The sequence below is a fragment of the Chanos chanos genome, chromosome 8 (assembly GCF_902362185.1).
Source record: "Chanos chanos chromosome 8, fChaCha1.1, whole genome shotgun sequence".
NCBI lineage: Eukaryota > Metazoa > Chordata > Actinopteri > Gonorynchiformes > Chanidae > Chanos > Chanos chanos.
In genome coordinates, this window is record NC_044502.1 from 21,444,014 (window position 1) to 21,464,097 (window position 20,084).

The window sequence follows — 20,084 nt, forward strand, 5'->3', positions numbered from 1 at the left end:
AGAGTCTATGGCGACCTCTAGAGGTCAGAAATAGTCCAACCCGTGACAGTGCCGGGCAACCAGTTTAGTCTCATGGGAGATATCACTGAGACAGCTAAGTTCAGTGTGCGCTGACCTTATCTTTATGGCACCACTCTGATGTCTTGTGAGACTCATTGCTGATGTGGGTGAGGTGAGTGACGGTTTTTAATGTGTAATGTAGTGTCAGAGAGGGGTTGTTGACTCTGTCCCCTTTTCTCTGTTGGGCAGGTTTCACTGTTTGTTTGTTTGATGTGTTTGAAGTAGACGTGTGTTGGGGGATGTTTACTAGTGCAGTTTGGGGATATTTTGGGGATATCAAGTTTTTATGTTGCAGGTAGTAATTCGGGAAGTCACTGTCTTGGTGAAATGTAGCTGGAGGAGTCAGCTCATAGCTGTTCGGTGTATTAAGTGTTACACTTGATCTCTCCAATAAAAAAGCCAGATCTGCTTTGAACTGAACAATATTCTAAAGCAATAGCTGTGATTGGTCCGCTTGGTCGCCTCACCCTCCTCCTGCCTCAGTTGGTTCAATGGTTGCACACACCATCTCCTCCGATGTCTTTTCTCTTTTCTTTGTTTCAGTAAAAGTAACTGTTGTTCAACATTTATTAGTTCCAACTCCAACATGATCCGCTCAGTTTCAGTCACCATTGAAAATTTTCAGCAAAATTGCAAACTGAAAACTCATTAAATTGAGTGCTGCGTTTGTTTGTTTAGAAACTAGTCCTTCTTTTGAACGCAAAACGTGTTTTACAGATATTGCTCTACAAGGACTGAATTCACAATCGTTTGTTATGCACAAAAAAAATCAACACAGTGGCATAGAAATCCCACTGCAAACTAGTGTTTTGATGATGTAATTACAAAGCGACACAGAGACACTACGCAGAAGTATAAATGCTCACAACGGCATAGGCCACTAATGTAGGCTACACGGTGCAGGCTCCGAAGGAAACTGGTAGGGGATACTCTAGTCTCAAACTTCCACACACAGACACCCTCCTCTAGCATCTATAAATAGGTGACTCACACTTGCATTTGTATCCTTTCAAAAAGTACATATAAATAAACAAACACCCCAACATGCAAACACCTCTCATGTTCAATAATTATATCTCTGTTAACAGCATCAGTGTACAGTGCTTCTGTATCATTCAGTATAATTTGTTTGCCTCTGCAGAATAACAGTAACAGTTTGTGACAGTGTTATGAAATTTGTTGGTGCTCCCTCTTGTGGAAGCACTGTGAAACTGCACTTTGTATGTCATTAGAAATGCTCATTCAAGTCACTACTCTGTACCTTATTTCCTAGCTGTAAACCTGTGTTCTGTGGAGTGATAGATAGATAGAGATAGACATAATGATAGAGAGAGGGAGAGAAATTGTTTATGTGTACATGTGAGTGTGGGTAAAACATTAGATACTTTTTTGTCAAATTCTTTTGTCTACCTGCCACAACACACAACAATCTGCTGCAACTGTAATCCAAATCCCAGTGCAGCTCACTACAACTACTCTGACAGCTCCAGAGTACCAAAACAGCAAGCACTAGCACCACGAGCCTGAGAACCAACAGTACAATCACTTTCTCAATTTTACATGAAACAGCCCTGGCAAATCTGAGCCATTCACTCACTCTCTTGAGAATTCTTGGGCCTTCCATACTCTGATGTCTTGGTCACCTGTAAGAGGGAGGCAGAACCTCAAGGTGGAAGGATCCAGACAAAAGGCAGTGGGAACAACTCTTAGACCCCTTTCAGTGGATCTTGAGGAGAATGAAATATGACTTTCTGGCCCAGAATGAACGTGGAAGTGCACTGCTGCATCTGTGGAATGACCCATTACTGTGCTATTTGACTGAATTGGGATGGATCTGTCTGGCCCTATCTCAAGGCCACACCTTATGGACAGCAATCTCCATGACAATTGTTCAGATGTTACTATAACTGTTGAGCCATGTTGGAATATCCAAGGAGGCCCTGAAGGACCAGCGGATACCCTTCATTTCCTGCATCACAGCAGATGTGTGCTCACTGTTCAGGGTGAAGGGCTTTCAAACCTCAGTTTGCCATCCACAAATGAATGGCTTTGCAGAGCGGTTTGACCAAATGCTGCAGCTTATGGCTCAGTAGGTAATCAAAAAAGATGGGCAAGATTGGGACTAGCCTTTTTCATATGCCATGAGGCATGGGGTGGAACATGTCAAGCCCTCCTGCCAAGCTGGACAGTACTCTCCACTTCTGCAATTACTTCCTATCTATGTGTGAAGTCTGACTTTGACACCAACTCCATGCCCTGAGTGGACAAGCTTACTGAGTGTCTGGGTAAGTCCCAGTGCACAACAAGTTCCTCTTTTCCCAGGGGTCTGAGAGAAGACTGCCTTCAGAGCCCCCACTTGACTTGACCAAAGATCCTTCTGTCTGGACTGCATGGAGTCCCCAGCACCTTCTACCTGGGCCAGCTCCCTCTGACCATCTCCTAGAGTGGCACTTGAGCCTTGTTACAGACTATGCTCCCTTGTGGTTGATGATCTGGATGGAGAACAATATCACCCAGGTCACCAGATGGTTTTTCTGCCTCCAGGATCTCTCATTCAAGGTAGAGAATGGTCAGGTGCCACCAATGGAAATACAGATAATCTCACGTGGCTCCCAACCCTCTGCTCCTCCGCTACACTGATGATGCCAGGGAACTGCATGCTTCCTGCTCATGCAATGACAGGTATCAGCATTGCCAGGGCAAAGTCACTCAGGACCATGGACAGCACTAAACTGTCAAAATTGCTCTGACAGCTGAAAGCAGATAGCATGGGAACCATGGGCAGTTCCAAGTTCATGGAAACCAAAAGCTCCTAGTTGAAATCACATGGTGACATGGGGATGTTTCAACGACAAATTACCGTTGTACCATACCATACATCTTCCTACCTGTCAATCTATCAATCTATTGAGGAATCTGTTCACATTTAGATGTCATGCGGTTGAACTGAGTGATAAGTATCTATTCATGTTGCCAGAGTGTGTTTCACAAAACCAAACCATCCATGTTCAGTTTTCCCTCTATGTCCTTCTGTATTTCTTAAAGACCCAGACAAAATCTGTTCTACTCTATTCAATTCTATTCTATTCTATTCTATTCTACATGTTAGTCTAGCCCTTTGCAATGATGAGATTTTTCTGATAGAAACATTTTCTGATGACTTTCTCACTTGTAGCTCATTTCTGCCATATGATATTGCTTCAGGCCAGCTACCTGCTGTGTCCTCTGAAAGCATGGAGCCAATAACATCTGCCGAACTGTCTTCTGCTTTTCTGTCACACAAGACTGAACACTGGAGTGTCCACAGGGAGGTACCACACTCATTACATTAGTGCTTGAATTTTGTCCAGGACTGAAATGACTTCTCATAAGGTGCTGTTGCCATAGCGCATTGATGAACAGTAATACAGACTTGGAGAAGTGAGTATGGTGCCTGTATCTCTCCAGAATTCAGTTTTGTATGAAAATGATGAGCTTCACAGGCTCGATTAAATCATGATAGAAACTGTGATCAAGAACTCAAAGACACAAACAAAAGAAAAAAGTCAAGAGAAGTCTAACTGTGACATCAGGAAACATAAATGACTCCATATGACATGAGGAAAATCATCTCCCTCATATTTAATGTTTAATCTGATATACAGAATATATTAAGAGTGACAAGTGACATGTGTCCATCTTATTCTTTGTTATACTATATGCCGTACACTATTTTTTTCATACCAAGGCACTCAGGTTTTGTTTCTTTTGATGATGGCTTTCAGAGTATTCATGAAGTATGACCCTTTGTGTGTAGAGAGTGTGAGAATGCAAACTGCTAAGGCTTTACACTGATAGCTTGTGAGAGTGATGGGACGGGAATAAAATATTTAATATTTTGACAAAATTGTTTCTTCCAAGAGATCAATTGAAATACACTTTGTTTTTCAATACAGAATTATAAATGTGCTCTTGAATTTGTTTTTCTGTTACACAGGTGGTGTTACTGTGTGCCAGCAGAAATTTTACATGAATACACTAAAGTTAAAAGACTAAGAAAGCTTGCCAATTGGCCAATGCTGCAAAGCACCATGGGAAACCATTATGCTTCTTGTCCCATAGCATATTCAAACACTCAGTCTGGAGGGCTACCTTGACTCAATAAAGGTTCAGCAATAGAATCCTACTGACAGTGATCATGTAACCATAACAACGGCACAGCAGATGAACACCAAATGACAGCGTGGAGGTGAGGAGTGGGGAGAAAAATGACAGTGAAAAATGAAATGTTATATGACTTCAGCTTGAAAAGACTAGTTGGAGAATTCTAAGAAAATCCCAAACAAAAATTTTTATTTTTGGACAGATCACAGCACACACACAAAAAGAAAACACTAAAGCACAGTCATTTAGAATATGCTGATATGACAAGACACACATTTTTATTGTGAACACTCTGGAATGCACAAATGCACTGAAGCAGGAACCTCAGTTTCAAACTCTTCAGAGCTTCTGGCACATTTTTGACTAAAGGTCTGAAAAACAGGGCCTGCAGTAATATTCTCCTCTGTCTTCAGAAAAAGCTTAAAATAAATCGTGGCACTTAACTCTTCTGTGAGAGTGTCTGAGGCTGATTTCTGTATTCAGTCAAGTCAAAACATAAGAGTATGCCTGACAACTCTGCACAAAAGTGTCTAATATCCAGCCGGGCTTTTGCATACCAGCCCACGTTTATATCCACACAACACTCACTGTCCCCTTCTTCATTTATTGAATGGGAAGCTTCTTGCAGTTGCATTCACCAGTCTGGCTGAGGTAATGAGGTAAAATTCTATAAACCTTTTGATGAGTGAAAAGAGGCCATTTGTCTGAAGTGCTGCTTTTGATAGAAGTTGCTGGAGTGATGGATCAACATAAGAGCACAGCCAGCAATGCTACTAATTCCCTGCTGTTCCAGCCACTTTGTTATGCACGGTCACTTTTAATGGTTCATGCATGATTTCATTTCCATTTTGATGGGCTGTTTGTGTCTTTTTTTTTATACCTTTAATACCATGTGCATATAAATATGTCAGTAGAATCAATACATTAATTTCAAAAAGCCACATTTCCAGTAATTGCATATTATAGAAAAGAAATATGAATATACCTTATAGATTTTTCAGTTGAGCACAAAGACATTTCAGATATTTATGTAGATATTCTCTCAGTATCAATATAAATTGTACAGACATTCAAAAGTTTAAACACTGACATGCATTTTGTTTACTTGCATTGTGATCTGTGTACTGTGGACATCTGTTGTAGAGTGAAGATCACTGGGAACTCAGTTGTCAGATACAGAAGGCAGTGTACCCAGGGGTGCATGGACAACAAATTACTAAAAAAAAAAAAAAGATACAAAAGCAATCATGCCGAGGAACACATCTCTTATTTCATTATTTGCCTGATGACTCTGTAGAGTGTCCTTACAGCACGTTAGTTTGTCCTTTCAGCAACCATCAGCTGAGGTCGTTTACCCAGGCTATTTGTAACAAAGCGTTTCTGACAGCTAAACTAATGGCAAAGAGTCAGTCCTTTTTCCTCTTAAATTTGCTATTTAGTAGTAACTACAGGGAACCTGCATAAATATAGTTACAATACAGTTACAGACCACAAAAGCGTAACATGTTACCAGATAACAGAATGACCCGTGGGGCAACACGTGGTGTCATATTAGTGGCCCAATTCTCTGGGAGATGTTCGGTGTCATGTCTCAATCCGTCTCACACTCCCCTCATCTAATCTGGCCTATCCTCTGATCTGCTGACTCTGTGGTTTCCAGTCTTTTGCGCTGCATCACACGCGCAATGTCTACGTCACCGTAGCAGCGTGTTATTGTAATATCCAAACCACTTTGCACTGTACCTAGTTGTAGCCGGCACGAAACCGAAATTCGTTTTCTCTCAAATGTCAACCGAGAGCTTCCATGCAGAGTCCGTTTAAACGAACTGGCGGGATGCACATTAAAAATGAATGTTTGGATTCTCTAGTGGCCACCACGGCGATACGCTAAACGCAGTCATAAACCTATACATTACCCTGATGAAAGTCTCATAGAGAGAAGTAGCTACTGAGATTTAACATACAGTATTCTTCAGCTGTGTGAGTCACTGCGTCGATACACTTGTTCACTTACAAATGCGCTCGATCTTTACAGTTGAATCCCTAACTCCTGCGAAAATAAGACCGTGGATTCAGGTTGCTGCACAACTGATGGAATCTGGTGGTGCTTCCACTCTTCTGTTACTCAACTTAAAACTATGCCTTCAAGATGTACCAGCGCCATAGCGGCAATTTAAACAGCGCGTTCGCGACAACGTCAGAATGCGGAGGATGTCTATGGGAATACGCCGTTATGTTTCCGTAACAATTTAACGACCGATCAAGCCACAGGTAATTGTGCGTTTTGCAGTCGGACAGCAACGAAAAGTCCACCACCAAATACACAAAAATGCTCACAGCTAATTCCGCTACCGCACGTCAATGCGGTAAATGTGTGCAGGCGCAGTCGTCTCCGTTGCGGGGTAGGCTACTGCACTGCAACTGACAAGCCAAGTACTAAATGTGTCCTGTGACGAAGAGGATAATTCACTGGGAATTAGTCTAAGTATTAAGATATCACCAGGGATACGGACAATGTAATCGATACAGGGGTTAATATTACGGATAGGAGAGCTCATTTACAGTGTGAGGTAGCCTACTGTTTGCTGAACTGAACCTCCGGCAGCTGGAAGAGAGTTTACAAAGCGGTGCATTTATTTGATCCCAAATGCCGAGCTGCTTCCTTGTATTTGGATTACATGTATCCGAGTTGCAAGAAATTGACTGACGGGGCACTGACAGTTCAGCCGTGCGATCCTGCTGTGGTGACGGATTTATAAATCCTCAGAAAGAGTGCCGACAACGGAGAAACTACATGCACAAGGGCAGGCAGAAAAAATCGGTCCAAGACAGTGTGTGGTGTGTTGTGATCGCTTCCATTTATACCAACATTATTGCCTCAGTGAGTGTGTAAAGTTCGTGTAAAATCCGTTATTTACACTTTCACATGGGAGAAGCCAGGGCTCGGTTCCGTTTTGGATGGAGTCGGGCTTGCTGTCAAGACAATGGTGCGTCTGACCCAGAACAAGAGAAACGATGGGCTGAATTGTTCGAACAGTTGGATCTTAATAAAGATGGTAGAATCGACGTGAACGAACTTTCCCGTGGACTGGCTGCTTGGGGGGTAGTTCGGAGTGACGTAGACGAGGTAAGGGACCCATTGTTAGTGGAATAGGTTTTAGCGAGTGGTTTTGCGTCACGCTGACTTGAGTTCTGAAATTCTAATTCCCCCTAAAGAATTGCGATCTCTCAGAAAAGCACATTTTTCACCCAGTTTATCAAGATAAAATTATTTTGTCTCGTCTGAACTTCGTGCACTTTTTCTTGCGTTCTGCATGAGTTTAGAAAGTGAAATTGCCACAACACTGGTAAATTAATGTCGGAAATTATGACGGTATTTTGCAATCGCTTGAGCACGCTCCAACAGGGTCAGCCGCAACCGTCTGTACCAAATGTCAAGCGATACCCTATTTGACTTATTTACGTGCTGGCTTGTCTTTCACTCTCTCGAAGTAAACCTTCCTCAAGTCTCTGTTTTAGTAAATGATGTCACTAGTGGGATATGAGACAGTACACAGATTAGAGGAGCATAAACCAAGCGCAGATATTACTTGTTCATTGCATGCACACTAAGAACTCTGAAGTAAACTACAGCCGTTAGTTTCAAGGTCATTGTGTGAAGGACATCCATTTTTCTGTGATTCTGTTACCTGTGAGACTAAGCGGTGACCTCAACATCTGGTCTGCTGTTATTACAACTTCAGAAGGCAGCCTACTCTCTTAAAACACCATTATACATAGAGAGTACACAGTGCCGCCGTGAAAACGATAACCTGAGTAGATAAAAATAACTAATTAAAGGGATAGTCTTCCTTTATTTACCCCCCACCCACCCACACACACACACACACACACACACACACACTCTTGTAATATCATTATAATTTACAGTCAGGTACATGTCAAGAAGTCCTCTGTCCTCAAGTTTGATTTTTTTTCTGTTCCATCCAATTGGTTATTTTAATTTATCATAATTTAACTGAGTAAACAAATCTGTAAGTGGAGTGAAATTTTTTGTAGTGGACTCCGCAGTTGAAAGTCCACTTGTAAAGTTATGCTTGTAATAGAGTAGCTTTCTGTAACTTTGAAGTCTGGTTTTATGGACTAAATAATGTTTATTGCTCCAGCTTGGCTCACCCATTGTCCTATAGTATTCCAGATATTAATCTCTGAATGAGTTTATGAGTAACCCTATGGTTTTAAAAGCACAAGTTGACCAGAGCTGTGGCGGACACTCTAAGAAGCTGCTGCAGTACATTCTGAAAGCTACAGTGATTTTGAAATAGTTTTTTTTTAAAGCAGCTGTCTCTATGTGCATGTAGGTCTCTTGATGCATAGCCATTGCCTTTATCCTGGAGCTCTGTGTTTCCCCCTCTCTGATTCATCCTGTACATATCTGTATACATGATGTGCTATCATACAGAGAAGATGCATCTGTTTGATATACAATGATTCACAGTGGAATGATTTCATACGATTCAAACCAGAGCAGTTTGGTTCATTTCTTGCAGAATCCTAGCCATATTTGTCTTTGTTATTTACAAAGGCATGGTCTAAAAATACCTACAGGCAAGTCACTGTGTTTATTTTTTTACATAAGTATTCAGTATTATGCTACAGCTGGAGTTTATGTTGTCTTCATGTTGTCTTGTGTGTTGGCTCAGTCACTTATTAATTAAAATTCCTTCAATGCAGGCAGGTTTTCCTCTGTTTCAGTGCTCTCATGCCACCCTCACAAAACTGTTCCTGTTCAGTGATAATATGCATGTATATTTAATGCCTGTCCTGTAGTATAGCAGTCTCTTTGTTTCACTGATACTTTTCTCAGATCAGTTTGTTAAAACTTGTCAGCGGGGTCGCAGGGGCCCCAGGTCAGAGAAGAGTTCTGCCAAGTTGACAAATGTAAAACTTAAAAATGTTGATTTGACCTGAGCAGACTCTGCAGCGACACACTGTCCTGTATAGATAGGTACAAATTACAGTCAGGGAATAAATGTCTCACCTGCTGGCTGTAAAGAGGAGAGGTTAACGACTTGCTTTAAATGATGTGTCTGATGTGTTTTGAATGATGGCTGAAGGTGGAATTTGGCGAAAGGACTGGCCAAGTCATGGTCTGTACAGTTAGGCTGGACAGTTTCAAAGAATCTCAAACAGTTATCATGTAGTGGCAAGCAAATTACAATAAGAGAACTCGCTTCATGAATTCAGCATGAATGTAGCAATTTCTCTCTATATAAATAATCACAATAAATACACAAATACCCATTAGAAAAATACAGAGTTAAGTTACAAGTATTTTTTCTTTGGTATTTAAATATACTATGCTCTGTAGCCCTTCCTCTGTTTTCCCTCTTTCAGCCCTCTGATTCAGGAGTATATTTCAGTCTCTCTTTCAGACCTCTGATCCAGGAGTATATTTCAGTCTCCCTTTCAGACCTCTGATTCAGGAGAATATTTCAATCTCTCTTTCAGACCTCTGATCCAGGAGAATATTTCAGTCTCTCTTTCAGACCTCTGATCCAGGAGAATATTTCAGTCTCTCTTTCAGACCTCTGATCCAGGAGTATATTTCAGTCTCTCTTTCAGACCTCTGCATTTTCCCATCATTTGAGGATGATTTAATTTATGAAGATGATACAGGAGAGAGGTTTTAATCTTGTTCTCCATCTATTACCAGCACGTGCTTTTATTTTGTAGCTATTAAGTGTCACAGACACAAAGTGGTCACAGAGATAGAGTGGTCACAGAGACAGAGTGGTCACAGTGATAGAACAGTTCAATGTGAATGAGAGACATATGGTCTCTCCCACTCTGTATGCCCGCTGTGCTGCACTGTCAGCGCTTCCTCTGTTGACTGTAGCAGTTAGGAGCTGCATCCTGATTGGACAGGAAACTTCGTTCTCTTTGGGCTTTGTGGCATCTGATGTAAAGAAGGAACTTTTAAGATGTAAATTTTGGTGCTCTGAATTTTTTTTCAGTATGAATTTTGGAAACTTGAAATTTTTATGATATGAAACCTGAACAATGGAATTCACACCCACCGATAAAAACCATAAAATTCATCCATAGCAAATTAAGATTTGTCAAATTCACCACTAACAAATTTAGATTTACTGAACTGAGCAAACATTAATCCAACAGATTGAATCCAAATTGTACAATAGTGAATTCAAATGTAAACTGAAATCATTTTGATAGCATGATGCTTCCGTTCTGCCTGCCTTTCTGCATGCTTTCTTTCCTCTCTGCCTGTCTTTCTGCATGCTTTCTTTCCTCTCTGCCTGTCTTTCTGCATGCTTTCTTTCCTCTCTGCCTGTCTTTCTGCATGCTTTCTTTCCCCTCTGCCTGTCTTTCTGCATGCCTTCTTTCCTCTCTGCCTGTCTTTCTGCATGCCTTCTTTCCTCTCTGCCTGCCTTTTGCATGCCTTCTTTCCTCTTTATCAAGTGTTATGAGACAGAGTTTTAAAATGTTGGATGAATGAGATGTTTATTGTCTCACCTGATAACTCTCACAAAGTCTTGCCCTGTTCTTCACTCCCCTCACTTCCCCAACTCCACATACTCCATAATCCTATATACCCCCCACCTCTCTAACTCCACACGCCGCTCTGACACACTCCCATTCCACTCACTTGTCTATATACACCCCCCCCCTCTCTAACTCCACACGCTGCTCTGACACACTCCCATTCCACTCACCTGTCTATATACAAACCCCCCCCCCTCTCTAACTCCACACGCTGCTCTGACACACTCCCATTCCACTCACCTGTCTATATACACCCCCCCCCTCTCTAACTCCACACGCTGCTCTGACACACTCCCATTCCACTCACCTGTCTATATACAAACGCCCCCCCACTCGCTGCTCTGACACACTCCCATTCCACTCACCTGTCTATATACACCCCCCCCTCTCTAACTCCACGCGCTGCTCTGACACACTCCCATTCCACTCACCTGTCTATATACAAACCCCCCCCCCCTCTCTAACTCCACACGCTGCTCTGACACACTCCCATTCCACTCACCTGTCTATATTCAACCCCCCCCTCTAACTCCACGCGCTGCTCTGACACACTCCCATTCCACTCACCTGTCTATATATACCCCCCCCTCTCTAACTCCACACGCTGCTCTGACACTCCCATTGCACTCACCTGTCTATATATACCCCCCCCCCCCCACCTCTCTAACTCCACACGCTGCTCTGACACTCCCATTCCACTCACCTGTCTATATACACCGCCCCCCCTCTAACTCCACACGCTGCTCTGACACTCCCATTGCACTCACCTGTCTATATACAAACCCCCCCCCCCCCCCCCCCACCCCGACCTCTCTAACTCCACTCGCTGCTCTGACACACTCCCATTCCACTCACCTGTCCTTCCCCAAAACCTCAATCTCCAAACACCCCTACCTCCGCAAACCCGTCCTTCCCTTTCTTGTCCCCCCCTCCTTCCTGTGATCCATGCAGATTGTGCGTGAGAGTGACACCAATCACGATGGCCAGCTGGACTTTGATGAGTTCACTCAGTACCTTCAAGTTCATGAGAAAGAGCTTAGACTCATGTTCCGAAGCCTGGACCGCAACAACGATGGTCTGCTTGCCCCTCACCCACTCATCACCCCCCCACACACTCTCACTCTCTTTGCTCAATGATTATTAACAATCTGCATCATCTGCTCTCTCTCTCTCTCTCTCTCTCTCTCAATCTTGCCCCCTCTCCCACCCTCTCTCCCTCTATCCTCCTCTTTCTCTTCCTCCCCCTTCTCTCTCCCTCTCCCTCACCAGCTCCCTCTCTCTCTCTCTCTCTCTCTCTCTCTCTCTACAACACATCAACTCATATTCACTCTCCTTTTAATTACAGCACATGAAAAAATAGATAATTCACATGTATTTTTAATTCAATGCAGTGTCTCATGCAGTAGCTGCATTGTGAATCACTAGTACTGACAAACAGATATCTTTACTATCCGGGAAGTGTCAGTTCATATTGTCTATTCAGAAAGCCTGTTTGTGTTATACAGGTCTTATACAGGTCCATTGTTAAGACCTACTGCTAGAAACTGTTAAAAACTAATGTGAGTCGGTACATACTCTTTACATTACTTCCTCTATGTGTTCAGCACAGATAACTAAAGTTTAACTTACACATATACCAATGCTGTCAGTTTAATTTACACATATACCAACACTGTCAGTTTAACTTACACATACACCAACACTGTCAGTTTAATTTACACATATGCCAACACTGTCAGTTTATTTTATGCATATAGCAACACTGTCAGTTTAATTTACAGATACACCAACATCAGTCTTAGGAACAAACTTTCAATATGTCGGTGCTGTGGGAGCAAAGTGTCCAGTTTACAGGGAAACATTACAGTCATCTTTCTGTCATGTGTTACACTCATCACCGTACAGCATAGATGAATTTGTGTTTTTGATGTCTGTAGGACAAATAGACGTGAGTGAGATCCAGCTGTCTTTGCGTAACCTGGGGGTCGACGTGACCATTGAGCAGGCCGCTACAATACTGCAGAGGTTAGAGGACTAACTGCTGTCTTCACATTACACAGGATTCTCAAAGTCAACATGTTAACTTGACTTCAGAGGAACTGGAATGCACTCACATTGTTTTTACTACCCTTTACTTCATTTTTACTAACTTTACTATCCGGGAAGTGTCAGTTCATATTGTCTATTCAGAAAGCCTGTTTGTGTTATACAGGTCTTATACAGGTCCATTGTTAATTTTCTGACAGAACTCAGTCCTCTATGCTGTTTAGCAATGACAACATAAACAGATGACAGCTTAGTGAAAGGTACAGTTAGCTTACAGATACTTCTCTAAATCAGCTCTGATCAGTTTCACTGTGCAAGACAAAAAAGGTGTGAAAAAAGGTGATCCCATGAGCAAGACTCATAACTCTTTGTCTTTGTTTTTATGAGGAATTTCCACAGTTCAGGCCACAGTGTTAAATCTGACCCTGTGTTGACTTGCTATCCTTTTGGGCAGTATTGACAAGGATGGGACCATGACCATAGACTGGAATGAGTGGAGAGACTATTTCCTATTCAACCCTCTTCACAGCATGGAGGATGTCGCCCACTACTGGAAGCATGCTCTGGTGAGAAAGTCCCTCTTAGTCAAATCAGGGTTGTTTTAAAAAGACAAACCTTTATGTCAGCTTCTATAACTAAAGAATAAGGACTCCAAGAACAGTCTGAGTTATGATCATAACACAAATAAAACTACTACTGGATTCAGTTCGTTTGATTTAGTCAGTCCTCCTGAGCCATTGTTCCTTGAGCAATGACATTGTTAACATATCCCAGAGGAATACACCAAATCCTCTCAGCCCCCCTGGCAGTGTGGGGCCAGTTGCATATTTATCCTTTCAGGGCATCACAGCTATTTTTACAGTCTTTAGAGACTCTGGAAGATGGAAGTAGGCTAATAACCTAGGCTTCTCTCCTTCTTGCTTAATGGCTTTCTTCTAGATGCTTGATATCGGAGAGCACTTAACAGTCCCAGACGAGTTCTCCGAGCGAGAGCGGAGGTCAGGGGTTGTCTGGAGGCAACTGGTTGCCGGCGCTATGGCAGGAGCTGTGTCCCGGACCGGAACTGCCCCGCTGGATCGCCTCAAGGTTTTTCTACAGGTACACTCACACACTCCCTTTATTATTAACATTATGACTGTCTTTGGTGTGATTTTAATACTGGTGATGAATGGTCATTCACAGCTGTGACAGTGGTCACAGAGGAGCAATATCATTTACCACACTCTGCCCTCAGCAATTCAGCTTCAGACATCTCCTAATGCACCCCTGTCACCCATGTGTGGTGCTCTCAGAATGAGTGACATTAGTTACAGCATAACTACAGCATAAAAAAGTAATCTTATTACTTTTTTAATGAAAAGCAATAAGATGATACATACAGGACAGTTAGTTATTACAGTGGAGTTTATTCTTTGTGAAGCTGAGCGATACCCTGGATTGTGTGATGTGTACAGTGGTGATGTATGAGTGTGATTCTGAGCCCAGTCTGAGTGGATCTGTTCCTGGCTCTCTGAAGGTTCATGGCTCTGGGGGAGGGAACTTGTGGACTGGTCTGTGTGGGATGGTTCAGGAAGGAGGCATCAGGTCCCTGTGGAGGGGTAATGGGATTAATGTTCTCAAAATCGCTCCTGAGTCTGCCATAAAGTTCATGGCCTATGAGCAGGTGAGACCTTCCTTCCTACATGGATGTGTGTGTGTGTATGTTTGTTTTGTGTGTGGGAGAGTGTGTGTGCACATGTGCGTTTATGTGTGTTATTATATGTGTGTGTGTGTGTGTGTGTGTGTGTGTTTATGTGCAGGACTGTAATTCCAGTTTATCAGCTTTGCCTAACAAGTACTCTGACCCTTTACTACTTTTTGAGTTTTCAGTGAAAAGGAACAGACCGCCACAAATTGTTGAGAATGCGTCAAAAATTCCTCATCTGTCCACTAGAATGACTGACAACTTCCTCTCCATCTTTCTCTCTATCTGTCTGTCTCTCTCTCTCTCTCACTCTCTGTGTAGATAAAGTGGCTGATCAGAGGCAGTAAGGAGAGTGGAAGCCTGAGGGTACAGGAGAGGTTTGTTGCTGGTTCTCTGGCTGGAGCCACAGCCCAAACCATCATATACCCTATGGAGGTCAGAATGACACACATGAAGTCTTTATGTTATACATTTTCACTCTGCTTTCGCTCCTTTGCGATTAACTGCCAGTCCCTGCTGAACAAAACCTTCCTCTCTTGGAAGTCACTTTGGATAAATGAATAAATGTAATGAATTAATCTAACTGCATAAGCAGTCATCTGATATGCTGGTTCTAGTGTGGGCAGCTGTGAGTGTGAGTGTGTGTGTGTGTGTGTGTGTGTGTGTGTCCATAAGCCCCTGGCAGTTCAGACCACTGGCAGTAATGTTATTTTTGCACGTAGAGTCTCGCCACACGAGAACAAGCAGGCTTTGGTTCTAAAGTCTGTGGGCGGTGGAGATTGAGTTGATAAACTGCTGAGTGTCTTTGAGCAGCAGTGTAGACTCATTAGAAAACACTCATGTCAGTGTGATGGCATGTTTAATCAGTCAGTATGATGGTATCTACAACCATAGATGAGGAGTCAAGTTAATGCCAGCAAAGATGTGTGTATCATTTTTTTTTTTAATTTTCTGCAGCTTGTAGAAGACATTTTTAGTAGGTCACAGATGAGAGAGAAATGGCAATATGAATATGCTAATATGGACAATGAGTCTGTGAAGTGAAACCGTCAGACAGATTCAGTGTGCGTATTGCATTATGTTGTTAAATAAGCGAGTACAGCCCTGTTTGTGAGGGATTGGAGTAACCCTATCGTTTTCGTAGCCTACTGTTTTCAAAATGTTCTACGTCCACACCTCTCCCTCTCACTCACTATCTAAGCCGCTTATCCTAATTAGGGTCGCGTGTACATCCACACCAAAACGTTGAAACGCCTTAGTGTTTCCCATTATGCCATTACGAAGCTGTCCCACCGACCATCCTACTTGTTCGGCCAGGTCGCGTCCAAATTCGCAGTTCCATGTAGGGCTTGAACCGCCGTTGCGGTTGTTTTCCATCTCTTAAGCACAGCAAATACAAAGCTCGTCTTCTACGTTGGAGCAGTGCATGTGATCTGTACCTGAAGATAGATTAGCAGATGTGATAGACAGAGCAGCACGGACTGCATTTCGCCCGTCATGTTTGTTTTGGTGTCCCGAGCACAAAAAAACTCGCCAGTGTCATGACAACCATACTCCATCGCTTCTGCAACTCTCCATTTTCCCTGTCCACTTCACAACTCGAAACCGGCATATTCAAATCGATGCACCTCAGAGAGCGTTTTCGTAAAGTATCGTTTTCGAAACGCTCTTTTAGTGTGGACGGAAGAGCTAAACGGAGAAATAATAATGCATTTTCAAATTTAACCGGGTTGTGGACAGGGCAAAAAGATTTTTTTAATTAACAGATAACAATACAAACAGCAATACTGTAGAGTAACAGAATCCTTAAAAATGAATGCCTTTAAGTACACCAAAAGAAACGTAGTATTTATTTTAGGAATGACTTAATGAGGTTATTGAGCCTCATGCTGATTAGGGTAAGCGCTCTGTCTGTGCGGACGATTGCATCGCCTAACAATGGCGCTGAACCTCTCGAAAGGTTCAACCTTTTCAGCGAACTCAAACCTCTCTTCATCTATTATTCTCTCCAATTATGTCTACATCGACAGTGTCGCTAATACACGTTTCTCTTCTCAATTTCTCTCTCCTTACCCCTCCTCATCTTTGTTTCTTTTCACCTTTAAGCTCATTCCCATCCCTCTCTTTCACTAGTATTTTCATACTCCTTCCTTTTTCTCCACTTACCTTGTCTTGTCCTTCTTCCATTCTCTCAGGTGTTGAAGACTCGTCTAACTCTGAGAAAGACGGGCCAGTACACTGGCATGGTGGACTGTGCCAAGCAGATTCTCCATAAGGAGGGTGTGCGAGCGTTTTACAGGGGCTATGTGCCCAACACCCTGGGCATCATTCCTTACGCTGGCATCGACCTGGCTGTCTATGAGGTGTGTGTGTGTGTGTCTGCCAGCTGTCTGTAATGCCTTCTGCATAAAGTGATTCCTATTTATGATGGTCCTGAGGGGACTGGAGCACAGTTGTAAGGAAAATCAAAACTCCGAAATCAAAGCAAAATTTTCAGAGGAGAATATTGCAAAGAGCCAAAGCAAAAACAATATTAGTTATTTGTTTTACAGACAGTAATGAGTTTGTGACAGTAAATGTGTGGCAATAAAGCCCAGTTTGATTCTGTACTGTGATAACCATCGATGACACACAAGCCAGATGTTCCCATTCATCTAATAAAACATGTCTTCTCGATTGCTCTATCACCCTCAGAACATCTAAAAAATTCAACAACAACAACAACAGCAACAATGAATAGACCCCCTGGGAGGTATTCCAGAAAGCGGGTTTAGTGAAAACTCTGAGTTAGTTAACTCAGAGCAAGTAGTAAACCTCCAAATAGAAGAGCCATATGGCTTTGTCTTGCTAGGAGAATGATGCCATAAGGCTCTTCTTTTAGGAGGTTTACTACTTTCTCTGAGTTAATTAACTCTGAGTTTCCACTAAACCCACTTTCTAGAATACCCCCCTGATCTGTTTCATCTGTTTAATGCATTAACCTTTGGTCACTTGTGATGCATTAATCTTTAGGATCTCAGAACTATTCTCACCTCATTTATTTGCATGCTTTTTAGTATGAAATCATTACAAATGAAACATACTGCTGATCCTGACTGCCCATAAATAGAAACATTAGAGGAACTTTGCAATATTTCCATTCTTCTTTTCTTCACTTTATTTTGCTACTCTGGTCTCATCCTGGATCTTTTTGTTCAGAGTACTAGAGTGTCAGACCACCTGATCATGACAGAGGCATGGACACTGTCCAATTAATATTCAGCTCTTAACCTTCCCAATGACAGCTAGCTTTTTCTCCTCAAACACAGCTATCAGTCACAGCCTCAGGAGCTGTTTATATTTTATTATATATTCTACGCAGCCTTGTGAATTAATGTAATGCAGGAGACCCTGGATAGGCATGGTTTAGGATGGTTTATTTACAGTCAAATCCAAATCATAACCTATAGTGTTGTCCAGGAAAACAGGCAAAAGTTCAAAGCCGAAGAATCAGATTCAGGGTAATAAAAAAAAAAAATAACTGAAAAGTCAAATGGCAGTCAAAGTATCAAAGAATCAGACTGGGATCATACACAGAATTAAACTCTAACAGAACACAAGGAACAAAAAGTCAGCAGGCGTGTGAACACTCAGTATCTGACACAGAGGCATCTGAGAGACAGAACAGACTGAGTGAGTGAATGAGTGAACAACAGGTGTCGGTAATAATCAGGAGAGACAGAAAGAGGCTGAGAGGGACTAAACTGAGAGATGGCTGGAAGCTGCTGTTGAAGTACAATTAATTTCACATGTATTATACATCTATATAATTTCATATGACTTAACAAGACATTTTAATTAAGCTCTTGTGTGTGTATTTTCCATAAAATTTGAAATATTGGAGGATCATACAGATCCAGAGAAAAACATACATGGGAATAGGTTATCAAATACTGATCCAGAAAAAAACATAGATGGTAATAGATTGTCATATACTGATCCAGAAGCTATATACGATAAGAGGCACATACTGTGAACCAAGTTTCATGGCACATATGTCTATAGAGGTGTAACTGGAACTAGTGCAAGTAATATATATGTTCTTTAATACTACTACCACTACTACTACTACTGCTGCTACTACTACTACTACTAATAGAAATAATAATAAAAAAATGATAATAATAATATGTTCTTCAATAATAATAATAATGATAATAATATTAATAACAAAATATGCTCATCATTAATAATAATAACAACAACAACGATAATAATAATAATAATAATAATAATAATAATAATAATAATATTCATTCTTTAATCAGGTAAACTATAACATTCCTCACACACAGACCAGTCTCTCAATTTAGCCTCTCATTGATTTTTTAGAGGAGGGGGAGTTCCTTTAATTTAACTTATTGTTCATTTCTCTCTGTCTGTATCTATCTCTCTCTCTCTGTCTGTATCTCTCTCTCTGTCTGTATCTCTCTCTTTCTCTCTCTCTCTGACAGACCCTGAAGAATGCCTGGCTACAGAGGCACAGTGCGGACTCAGCTGACCCGGGGGTTCTGGTTCTGCTGGGCTGTGGTACCGTGTCCAGCACCTGCGGCCAGCTAGCCAGTTATCCACTAGCACTGGTCCGCACACGCATGCAGGCACAGGGTGAGTGACTGAGTTAGCTTTTGAGAGGGAGGGTACATACACATTACAGTCTGTTTGTATGTGTCTGATTGATTTTAATGAACTGTGTTCATTATGATTATATTGTCTTATAAATCCTTTCCACAAAGCTTTTCATTGCTGAATCTCCCTGGTGTGCTTGTGTTGCAGATGAGGCCGTAGCCTTGACAAAGTATTATCAGTGTTCAGACAGAGCATGGTCGCTCTGTATGAGTGCATGCTGTTGTGTTTGATTATATCTCTCTAACTTCTACATATCAGATATGGCTCTCTCCCATTTATCATGTCTATTTATCACTGTTTTCCCCCACTGACATGGCTGTCTTTCCTCCCCAGCCTCTACAGAAGGAGGGCCCAAGCTCTCCATGGTGGGCCAGTTCAAACACATAGTATCACATGAAGGAGTCCCTGGACTGTACCGCGGTATCGCCCCAAACTTCCTCAAGGTCATTCCTGCGGTGAGCATCTCCTACGTGGTCTACGAGAACATGAAGAAAGCTCTTGGAGTTGGCTCATAGTCAGGACAGAGAGAGAGAGAGAGACAGAGAGAGAGAGAGAGAGAGAGAGAGAGAGAGAGAGAGAGAGTCTTCTGAGGGTAAGAAAAGAAGAGATAAAAAAAATCAGTGTTGCACATATATTGAAAACATACAACACACTTAAATCCATTTGCTATAGCGAAACAACTGGAAACAAGACAAGGGATCTGGGGAGATGTTCTGTTAGTGTGTATAGTTGTACTCACTGCCCAGAGTCTGAGCGATATGCAGTCTCTTCTAACAGTGTGAATGTAGGTTTGAGCCAAAGTAGCCTTCCCTAGAGCTCGCCCTCTCTAGAGCTCGCCCTTTCTAGAGCTTGCCCATACATGTTTGAACATGAGATCAAAAGTTGCTCAGGAATCAAGTCTGAATGCAGTATGTGAGTC

General features: G+C 42.1%; 1 protein-coding gene across 1 annotated transcript; it reads left to right on the forward strand.

The window, feature by feature from the left end:
- The first annotated feature begins 7,129 nt into the window (after window positions 1–7,129).
- Window positions 7,130–19,680, forward strand: slc25a23b (solute carrier family 25 member 23b). Its single transcript, XM_030781141.1, has 10 exons — window positions 7,130–7,330; window positions 11,722–11,845; window positions 12,708–12,795; window positions 13,271–13,382; window positions 13,756–13,914; window positions 14,333–14,479; window positions 14,822–14,935; window positions 16,696–16,863; window positions 18,994–19,144; window positions 19,499–19,680. The coding sequence occupies exons 1-10, from the start codon at window positions 7,130–7,132 to the stop codon at window positions 19,678–19,680; spliced, it is 1,446 nt and encodes a 481-aa protein (XP_030637001.1).
- Window positions 19,681–20,084: the final 404 nt, after the last annotated feature.

Excerpts from the sequence above, each read along its gene's own strand:
- slc25a23b (XM_030781141.1), top strand. The coding sequence starts at position 7,130 with ATGGGAGAAGCCAGGGCTCGGTTCCGTTTTGGATGGAGTCGGGCTTGC. Across the intron at positions 11,846-12,707 it reads CCTGGACCGCAACAACGATG|GACAAATAGACGTGAGTGAG; the intron begins GTCTGCTTGCCC and ends TGATGTCTGTAG. Across the intron at positions 12,796-13,270 it reads GCCGCTACAATACTGCAGAG|TATTGACAAGGATGGGACCA; the intron begins GTTAGAGGACTA and ends CCTTTTGGGCAG.